Genomic DNA, 10,600 nt, shown 5'->3' with positions numbered 1-10,600 from the left:
TATAGACCTTGGTACACGAACAACGTAAATCAGTTTGTGTTCATTACATTTTATGTTTACTTATCCCATTAGTTATATAATAAACTTGTATCAAATCCAGAGTTGATATAAACTAGTTAATTGGACCACCTTCGAAGATCCACCGTCCATTAACGTTTGTTCCTGATGTCACTGTCTTGCTCTATTTCACACGCCTAAGAGCACCATCTCCAACGCGATAACTTTCTGCTCCGTGTAAAAAGTTACATGAGGTAGGTTTGAACTTGGGTTATGGGGTGTCAATGACACAAGATTAACCAACTTAGCTACAATCTCTTTGAAAATTTTTGTGCATTACATTATATTGTAGATCTAACATCTTCTGATCGACATCATTATTGAACATCTTCAAAGCGTGAGGCTCAAGTTCAACAACTGTATTTACCAAAATATCCAACATTTTCCGGAAAGACCTAGCTTGAGCTGCAAAAAAAAAGTAACCAATCCTTTGAACAGAGTGCTCCATAGTTTGAACAGACTAGGTCAAGATATCCTATAATATAATCAGATACTTGTGCTCCATAATTTGTTCAAAGTTTTCTGGTAACTAAACTAAAATTGAGATTAGCCGACAAGAAAATGATAGAACCACAGAAATCACACAAATGCTTGATAAAAAAAAAACAAAGATTCGTGGACAAAGAAACATATACAAGGATTAAATTAGAGAAAAATTAAAGACACACCAAACCTACGAGTAGGTTACATAAAATAAAAACAATCGTATTGGCAATGCCAGACCAAAGTCAATAATCGTTAATTATTGTACAAGAAATGTAATGCCAAACCAAAATTCAATGATCATCACTCCGATTCCTTGGAGATGTGGACTACACATCCAGCCGGGAACACAAGTGTATACCTTCGAAGTACTTCTGTTTTTGGATCCAATGACCACCTGACAAAAATAATTCCCATCATTTAAGTAACAATCTATTTTTTCAATTTGGTTTAATAAACACTTAGTTTAAATTAATTAACCTGAATCTGGACAAATGATGCAGCAAGATTGCAATTATAAGCTTAGCAAACTCTGACCCTACACAATGAGTCCCGCCAGCTCCAAACGGCATGTATTCCCTAGATACCGTACTGTTTATATCTTTTCCCTGAAATTATTATCCACACAAATAATCGTTTAGACTTACCCTAATTCTTTATGTTTGTATTATAATACTCTTGATTAATCAAAGTTACCTGCCACCTCCATGGATTAAAGGTAAGTGGATCATCATACTTTTCTTCATCAAAGTGAACTTGAGGGATGCCAAAAAATAGCCACCCAGCAGGTAATGTATAATCTGTCCAAACCACTGACTCATGAGCAAACTCCATATGTTTCTGTTAGTGTGTGGAAACATACACTAATCAGTCATAAGGTGTTATGGTGAACGGTGGAAAAAGTTTGGTTAGATCTTGCCCAACCCGTATTAGACTAAACATGTGATGAGGGATGAGTCACCCCGACAAACCCCTAGCTAGCATGCCCTTTGTTTCTGGTGGTTATGGCTGAGTCATAGGTCTAGTTTAAATCCTAAAAATTGTGTCTAACAGAACTAAACTCCACAAAATGGTTCATCATAACATCTATAACGATAACAACTATAAAACAGTATATGTAGTTTAACAATATATACCAACCTCCAATCTGAACGTCCTGATCAGGTATTCTGTGCACTGTAGGTTGTGTACTAGTAAACCGAAGAGACTCTTTGATAACCTGAAAACATGATGGCCATTTAAATTATTATTTTTCTTCAACATGTGTATTGAGTAATAAACTCAAAAGCTTACCATGTGAGTAAATGTCATAGATTTGTATTCTTCCCATGTGACTCCAGTGTCTTTATCAGCTCGATTTTGAACAATCGCCTCGTGCTCTCTCTGCAATTCTTCCATAACGCTGGGGTGGTCTGCTACAAGCTTCACAACCGCTCCTTGAACACCAGGAGTTGTCTCTTGGGAGAGTATGAAGAAGACGAATATTAAGTTTACGGCTTTGTCTATATCTAAAGCGGTCCCATCCTTTTCCATTTCATCAAATATTATATCTAAGAAATCGCCAAGTCCTTCTTTTGATGCTTTCTTCTTCAGAATCAAGGCCTTTAGCAGCTTCGCAGCCTTCCTCCGAGCCTACCAAAAATCACATGCACTATATAAATGCTCAGTGATTTATGTTGCAATCATATAACATGAGATTTTAGTAGCACGTAGATGAATCTCACCTTCACGAGTCGATAAACAGTTGTTCCAGGAATGTTGTAAGAAAACTGAAACCAACTGGTTCGGAAAGCACTCCAGCATAACCCGAGTTCTTTTACGGCCTCGGATTCCGTTTCACCCATTATTTTCTTTGCAATAAGTTCACCCACCATCTTCAAATTAAAACGTTAGGAAAACATATATTGTTAAAACCATTAATATTAGATGGTTTTTGATGAATGGTTGCATGTAACTATTACTACTGTAAGAAAATTATATTAGCATATAAAATTTTATAATTTCGCAGAAAACATAAGTTTACAGCTCATTCTTCTTGCTTTTAGAGAAATTCCTCAAAACCACATTTTCAAGTTTTTTTTGTTTTGGCAAAACTTTCACTATTAGTATAATGTTCCAAAAATAGCACAAACATTTTTGGTGTTTCAAAAATACTATAAACATAAGAATTTTTTTTCAAGTCAAAAATTTAAAATTTTAGGTTTGTGTTGACTATATTAGATTTTAAAGTATTGTTTTTAGGAGGTAAAGTTTAATATTTAGGGTTCAGGTTTCGTTTTGGGGTATTTTTTGAAAACCAAAACAAAATGTGATATAACTTTATATACCACATCTTGTGTGATGAACTAATGAACTTTGATTCGGATTTTTAATTTGTACATATATATATACTGTATTACGAACTAAAATCCTGTACAAGGCTAACAGTTTAGCACTTTAGCCCATTTCGTTGGTCTAATATTTATCGATGTTTTTTTTTGTAAACTCTTTTTTAACTGGTGTGGATCACCAACTATGAAATCTTATTATAATCTAATCATGCAGTTGAGACAAAAACAAAAAATAAAAATATTGAAAATATGTTTTAGATTTTAGTTAATTTATAACCTTGATTGTTGCCTCTCTAACGTCGAAAGAACCGTTTCGTGCTCCGTTCTCAACATCATTTCGTAACAAATTGTCAATGTCATGAATTAATCTTGTTTTTAAACCCTCGGGACCAACAAATCGGGAAGTCAAGTTCCGGACATATTTATGAATCTCCTTGCTCTGGAGGAACGGGTTGTTTTCTCCAAATATCCGCGTTACGCTCTCCGTAGCACGCAACTGCGAACTCGCCTTTGCTATCTCCATATTCACGTCGGGATCAATAGAGACAATAACTTTTGCCCCGAATAGACTTGTCCGAAACACTTTCGAACCATATCTGATTCAGATTTGTTTACTTGTAAATAACAAATAATTATTTAAAGTTCCATACAATGTTATTGAAACACATACTCATATCATTTATAATAAAAACAGAAGTTCGTAGATAATTTTTTTCTGAAACTTTTTGTCCTCTAGCTAGATTGAAGTCATATATCGAAATGAAAATTAATCAAATATCCTGACAATTATTTTTAATTCTGAAATAATAATTAGACATTTCAAATTTTCAATAAACATTTGATTAATATTTTCATAGTCAAACGTAATGCTAATCAAAAAACAAGTGACTCTAACATATCAAGCTTTTTTAGTATTTAGATGGCATATGAAATTAGAAATTTTAAGTTACGATATTACAATAAATCATGCTTTTAAAATTAGAAATTAGATATGAAACAGTTTATTTGTACTTCTAACCATGATCAGTGCATGTATAATAACAGCATAAGGGAACTCAAAAATAAAAACTAAGAAGTTAAGAAACCTGGATATTCTCTTCTTCAGATACGGTGAAACTACTAGACTGATGTCAAATGGCGTCATAAATTCGAAAGTTTCTCCGATGATCGGAAACCCCATCGATCCTGGAGGAAGTTTTCCTTTACATTTTGGGTTACTCCACTGGTAAACCCAATGGCAGAGTTTCACTACTATGAGTGAGAATACAACAGACAATGCTAAGACATAAATTTCTGACATTTGTTTTTCTTCTTTAAAGATTAAAAGTTCTACTTGTATGATTCACATAGTTATGGCTCTCTATATATAGTCGATTCTTCATTTTTCTTTTCTTTTATGAGTTAACTCTATAGTCGAGTCGACGTTCAAGTCATAAAATATATATGGTTGATCAATAGATCGTGTAATATATAATATACAGTTATATATATTTTTTGTTTGTTGTTGTTTTGTAACGATCATTTTCAAATGAATCAATTACTATTTCATAATAAGGGAATTATTTGAGGGGTGTTTATAAGTTTCACAATTTGGTCAAAAAGTTTTAAAAATGTCAGTTTTTAATATAAAAACACAAAAAAAAATACATGATTTTGAATTTATTAGGTTCTAGGCTTTTAGGATATAGTTTCGTTTTGAAGTATGTCTTTTACGAAAAAAATAATTCTGAAATCTTTAGTTTTTATAAATGACAAATTTAAAAATTATTTTTTCGGAAAAAATTGTCATGCAAAATAATGTTTTTGAAAATAATCTTATAAATTTTCACCGCAATCTTTCTGGAATACTTCCTTTTTCTTCATTCTCCATTGACTTCGTTTATCAACGTGGGTTGCGTCAAAGTCACGTTTGAAGAAGTTATCTCAACACCTTTTTTTTTTTGTTAACTATCTCATAGACCTTTTCATAACTATAAAAAATAAGTTTCTACTTTTCCGTATGGATTTCCGATTATTTCATCATTCATGACCGGTCCTGGTGGCGTCACTTAAAATTATTGAATGAGATTTTCCAACTTTATAATGGCTCCAGTGTCCACGTGAAACCGAATAATTTGGGGGTGAGCACGTGACGTCTATTGGCAAGAGTTTTGCGCAAGTCCATCTCGAATAAAATATCCGGGCCGCTGCATTTTGTTGACAAAAGATGATATCACAGACTCACGGTAAAAAGTGAATACCACACTTTGCTATCTAGAGTTTAGAGGTAAATCAATCATAGATGACTTGGTGGAATCAAACACATAATTGAGCAAATGATATGGACATTAAACTGAAAGTTAGTCTGTCTAATGGTACAACTCGGGTTCTCCGATTAAAATTTTGTCATTAAAAGTTTGTGTTGTATACTTGTATGATTTAAAAGTTTAAAAGTTTGAATGGTACAAAACTTGATTTTGTCATAAACTTGTATGATTTAAAAGTTTAATGGTACAAATGATATGGACATTTAAAAGTTTGTGTTGTATACTTGTATGATTTAAAAAATAATAATAATAATAATAATAATAATATATATATATATATCTACTTGTATGATTTGTATAGATGTGGCTGTCTATTTTTTCTCCACCGTTAACTCATGTAATATATATAAAAAACAAATTTATACTTTTTTGTGAAGGTCTTTTTTAAATAATAAAAACAAATTTGGGTAGGGAGGTCTATTTAAAATAATATGGTCGCAATATTTAACAATTTTTAAATTGCCAATAGCTTAGAGTCGCGTAATAATAGAACCAAACTATGCAACTATCATTCCTACCAAAAAAAAAAAAACTATGCAACTATCATTAGAAATATGTATCTAATAACGTGCATGTTCGCATTGCACGTCGTCCTTCTTTCTCCGACTTTTCCTATTTTTTTTAATATTATTTTATCAAATGTATCTAGCTTAGATACTTTTGATGGAGATGCTCCAATGATAAAAAATAGTTGATCCGTTAGCCACGCTAGTAACATAGTAGTTCTGCATACCATTTTCTCTTCATTCTCAATTGCGTCTGTTTAAAATCAATGATTGTGATTTTCTAACTTTTTCATATTCTATTGGATGGGTCTCCAGGTCAAGGCGTCAAGCCAGATAATCCAGTGGTTAGCAGACTTTTCGGAGGAGTTCCCGCAAATTTTTTTCTTTTCTTTGAATTTAATGTATATGCAAACTTTTTTTTAGCATAATTATAAATTTTTATATCCTGGATGTTATCTCGATATGAACAACACTTGGAGTCCTCCCACAAGCTTCTCTACATTCCCTTGCCTTAGAGTACTCAATTTTGACCATAGAAACGCTGCACATCTTGTTGTATTGTTCCCGCAAATCTTTTTTGATAAAGGATTCAGGCTAAATCCCTAAGTCCAAATAGCCACGTGATTCCTCAACCCTAAATGTCAAGACTTGCACATAATAAGTTTGAACCATATAAAAAATAAAACGCCTAAGCCTAAACCCCATCTAACAAAACTTGCTTACACCATGTGTTTGATGTAAGAATGATATCCCTCTTTCCAACAATCTTGCTTCTTCCCTGATTTGCCATAATTCACCACTAATTTGGTAAGTTGTGAAGAAACTTCCATGAGGGGTAACATGAAAAGAATCACCAGATCTACAATCCATGAGCTATCGTCAGCGACAATGTTGCAAATATTACTTTGTTCAATGAGATATACATCTACATCTTCATCTGCCACGGCAGTGGTGGTCTTTTCATGTTGTTGACTAAAAATGATACCAAAGGCTCACAGGCACATGTTAATACCATTATACCACAATTTACTATCTAGATATTAAAGACATAAATGGTAAATAAGTTATAGATAAATTTTCCTATATGGAACGGAAATGCCTTCTGTTTAATTTTCTGGATGGTGAAAAACAATGGAGCAATTCTTCTTATTTACCAAGATTATGCGAGTGGGAAAAAGTTCTAACCTCATAGATGATATCGAAGAAGTGTGTCGGTCTAATCTGTAGGTCGAGACGTGGAGGCTATCCCCAGTTAAAGGAATCTGTACCAAACTGAAACATCTTCTACTCAGTCAAATCCCAATCCTCATCTCCTACTTATTTCACAAACGCAAAAAAAAACAGCCCATTGTATAGATCGTGAGTTCTTACTATTGAAGGTTACGAATTGATGGAATCGGCTTCTTGTTGCGATTGAACGGTAGCCATCTTGGTACGACATCATCGTAAGAAGCCTTGATTTTAATTCCCTAACCAGAAACCAATATGAGAATTCTAAAACGGTCGTGAAAGTAAGGAAAAACGACCAAAATCAATCCCAACTATTTTCATGTGGCTTTTCTCAATCCCTATGACTTTTTGAATTAATCAATTCGAACTCACACAATTTTTAAATAGCAAACTTGAACTATATGACCGTTAACCAGTTTCAACATAGAACTCGACTTTGTGATCGACGTGCGCATCAACAATTAAAATTTGATTTGCTCAAGCATATATGAAAATGTTTTGGCAAGAATCAATAGTGTAATTAATCGTTTTCGTTTATGTTTACGTCATGTTTGTTTAAACTTTTATTTCATGTATGTTTTAAATTTTATAAGTTGTAATAATTATTAAGGTTTTCAAAATTAAAGTTTTTGTATTTTTAAATATTTTTTTTTTATTAAAACTCCAAGTTAAGATCTCACAATTACATATTGCTAAAAGTTTAATCTTTTAACCAAATTCTTATTCAAAACTAAGCTAAGATTAACCTAAGATACTACCGATAATAATGTTCTTAGTCTTGTTTTAGTCTTCTTTTAGTTGGTTCATATTTTATTTTTAATTAAATTTAAGTAAATGACTAAATTATATAGAAAAAAATCATTGATATTTTAATGTTATATCTATGAAGGGTTCTAAACCAATGTATATGCTCTCACGTGTTTATATCTAGTTGTTTGTAAAATACTGCGGCGATAGTATTGACTGAGTTGACATCATAAATTTATAACTGTTTTACAACTTGCTTCAATTAGTTGCCTCTTTTAAACATAAAGACAACTGTATTTTTCTTAAATAAATAATTACCCATATATGAAATATTTTAGAGAGAACACCCCTAAGACTAACACACATATTCACTAGTATAAATAGAATGCCTTCTTCGTAGAACCATGTATACCCCTTAAACACACAACTTCAAAGTTGTTGAAAAAAATTAAAATGGTAGAATTTCATGAGTTATTGACTGTGATGGTTTCACTCTTTTTAGTGAAGATATTTCATTGGGTCTATCAGTGGAGAAATCCAAAAACTAATGGAAAACTACCTCCAGGGTCTATGGGCTTTCCGTTCATTGGAGAGACTTTTGAGTTCTTTAAGCCTCATGACGCTCTTCAATTTTCAACATTCATCAAAGACAGAGTCCTTAGGTTTTTTGCTGATTTCTCTAGCATTCATTTGTCATGTATGTTTAAATTATTTTTTATTAATTACGTTGTCTTTCCTTTGTCAATTGTCATATTTTTTAATAGACATGGACCAGTTTTTCGGACAAGCTTATTTGGAGACAAAGCTATAATCTCAATGGATATGGAATTGAATCTCGAGATGGCGAAGGCAAATTCCGTCCCTGGTGTCACGAAGAGCGTAATACGACTATTTGGGGAGAACAACTTGTTTTTGCAGAGCAAGGAGTCCCATAAACATGTTCGGAACTTGACGTTCCAGTTGTTGGGTCCACAAGGTTTAAAATCAAGGATGATTGAAGACGTGGATCTCTTGGCTCGCACGTACATGGAGGAAGGAGCTAGGAACGGCTACCTTGACGTAAAGGAAACATCAAGCAAGGTATATAAAATAAAAGTCATACGTTTCGTGTTCTCTTTAATTTACCTCTTGGCAATATAATGTTACAATCAACTAGATAAAGAACCTTGGATATTGGATCATCTTAAAAGTATATTTATAATCAAACGTTACAGATTTTAATTGGATGCCTTGCGAAGAAAGTTATGGGCGAGATGGAACCAGAGGCGGCGAAAGAACTCGCCCTCTGCTGGAGATATTTTCAGAGTGGCTGGTTTAGATTCTTTCTCAACCTTCCTGGGACAGGTGTCTATAAAATGATGAAGGTGTGGGTTTTCTGTAACCTAAATATAGTATCATTTATATAAGAGTAGGCTTTTTGTGCAATACACTGAGGCTGATATTTCGTGGCAGGCAAGAAAGAGGATGATGAAGTTACTAAGGAAGACAGTGTTGACGAAGAGAGCATCAGGAGAGGAGTTAGGGGAGTTCTTCAACATCATATTTGGAGAAATGGAAGGAGAAGGAGAAACGATGAGCGTAGAGAATGCGGTCGAGTACATATATACCTTCTTTTTGGTTGCTAATGAAACAACACCAAGGATTCTTGCGGCTACAGTAAAGTTTATAAGCGACCACCCTAAAGTCAAGCAAGAGTTACAAAGAGAACATGAAGAAATTGTTCGGGGTAAGGCAGAGAAGGAAGGCGGCCTAACATGGGAAGACTACAAATCAATGCATTTCACTCAGATGGTTAGTATCTATCCAAAATGATATATATAAACAAAAAGAGAACTCATTCCTTATTATAAATGTTGACATATATAGTTTTTAATACAAATATGGTTCAGGTTATCAATGAGTCGCTTAGAATCATAAGCACAGCACCAACAGTTCTTAGAGTACTTGAACATGATTTCCAAGTTGGTGATTATACAATTCCAGCTGGTTGGACCTTTATGGGATATCCTCATATCCATTTCAATTCAGAAAAATACGAAGACCCTTACGCATTTAATCCATGGCGCTGGGAGGTGACTATAATTTCATATTCATCCTTTTACTTATTCACTCCAATTACACTAATCAAAGCTATAGGATGTCTTATAAACTTTTGATTAAATAAAATTTCAGGGAAAGGATTTGGGCGCGATCGTCTCCAAGACTTTCATTCCCTTCGGTGCAGGTCGTAGACTTTGTGTAGGGGCTGAGTTTGCTAAGATGCAGATGGCCGTTTTTATCCATCATTTGTTTAGATACAGGTTCTCAAATTTATAAATCGATATCACCTTGTGACTTGTGATTTACTCTAGTCTTTTTTTTTACTACATTCAAAGTTCTTCTTACTTACATATGTTTTGCATGCAGGTGGTCTATGAAGTCAGGGACAACAATAATTCGAAGCTTTATGCTTATGTTTCCAGGTGGGTGTGATGTTCAAATTTCAGAAGACACTGAAGTCGATAAGTGAGCTGGTTATTCCAGTGGTTATATTCCATACAAGGTTATTTCGGTTTGAATATATAGTTATGTATAAAAGTCCCGATTGCTGCGAATGATGAGTATGCTTTTCGTTTCTTATATTATCTCTACACATTATCCGAAGAGTGTTCCCCTTAGCTACCGTTGGAATCACATGAAATAAAAGGCTATTTAAAAATTATACTGCTTGAGTTAAATTTCATTTTGTTTTTGTAATACATCACTAAAAAAATACTTCAATTAGAAAATTTGGAAAATATCCTACTATATTATTTGGGAAGTACATTTTAAATGTAACCTTAATTTTTGTAAGTAATTACATAGGTTTGCCATTAGAAATAAAATTTTAAAGAGTAAATTAATTTATCTCTTTAAGGATTAAAAAGTCAAATACTAATTTAATTAATTAAATTTAATTAAA

General features: G+C 33.1%; 2 protein-coding genes across 4 annotated transcripts; one reads left to right on the top strand and one right to left on the bottom strand.

The window, feature by feature from the left end:
* Positions 1–679: 679 nt before the first annotated feature.
* On the bottom strand, positions 680–4,170 carry CYP702A3 (cytochrome P450, family 702, subfamily A, polypeptide 3; the record flags this gene model as incomplete). The annotated part of the gene is made up of 8 exons (NM_117619.3): positions 680–937; positions 1,021–1,148; positions 1,237–1,340; positions 1,681–1,759; positions 1,834–2,172; positions 2,265–2,414; positions 3,148–3,466; positions 3,956–4,170. The coding sequence occupies 8 exons, from the start codon at positions 4,168–4,170 to the stop codon at positions 844–846; spliced, it is 1,428 nt and encodes a 475-aa protein (NP_193266.2). The 3' UTR covers positions 680–843.
* A 3,869-nt stretch (positions 4,171–8,039) lies between these two features.
* On the top strand, positions 8,040–10,392 carry CYP702A2 (cytochrome P450, family 702, subfamily A, polypeptide 2; the record flags this gene model as incomplete). 3 transcript variants are annotated; one of them, NM_001341026.1, is made up of 7 exons in its annotated part: positions 8,040–8,321; positions 8,424–8,739; positions 8,874–9,023; positions 9,112–9,450; positions 9,549–9,731; positions 9,832–9,959; positions 10,066–10,392. In NM_001341026.1, 7 exons carry the CDS (start codon positions 8,113–8,115, stop codon positions 10,166–10,168), a joined length of 1,428 nt encoding a protein of 475 aa, NP_001328760.1. The 3 variants fall into 3 exon arrangements, with proteins under 3 accessions (NP_001328760.1, NP_193265.1, NP_001328761.1); NM_117618.2 differs by having other exon boundaries at positions 8,143–8,356; positions 8,435–8,739; positions 8,874–9,025; positions 9,072–9,450; positions 10,066–10,327; NM_001341027.1 differs by having other exon boundaries at positions 8,143–8,321; positions 10,066–10,168.
* Between the last annotated feature and the right edge of the window lie 208 nt (positions 10,393–10,600).

The sequence above is a fragment of the Arabidopsis thaliana genome, chromosome 4, assembly GCF_000001735.4.
Source record: "Arabidopsis thaliana chromosome 4, partial sequence".
Classification (NCBI taxonomy): Eukaryota; Viridiplantae; Streptophyta; class Magnoliopsida; order Brassicales; family Brassicaceae; genus Arabidopsis; species Arabidopsis thaliana.
Note: the sequence above shows the minus strand (reverse complement) of the source record. Positions and strands in the feature narration are given on the sequence as shown.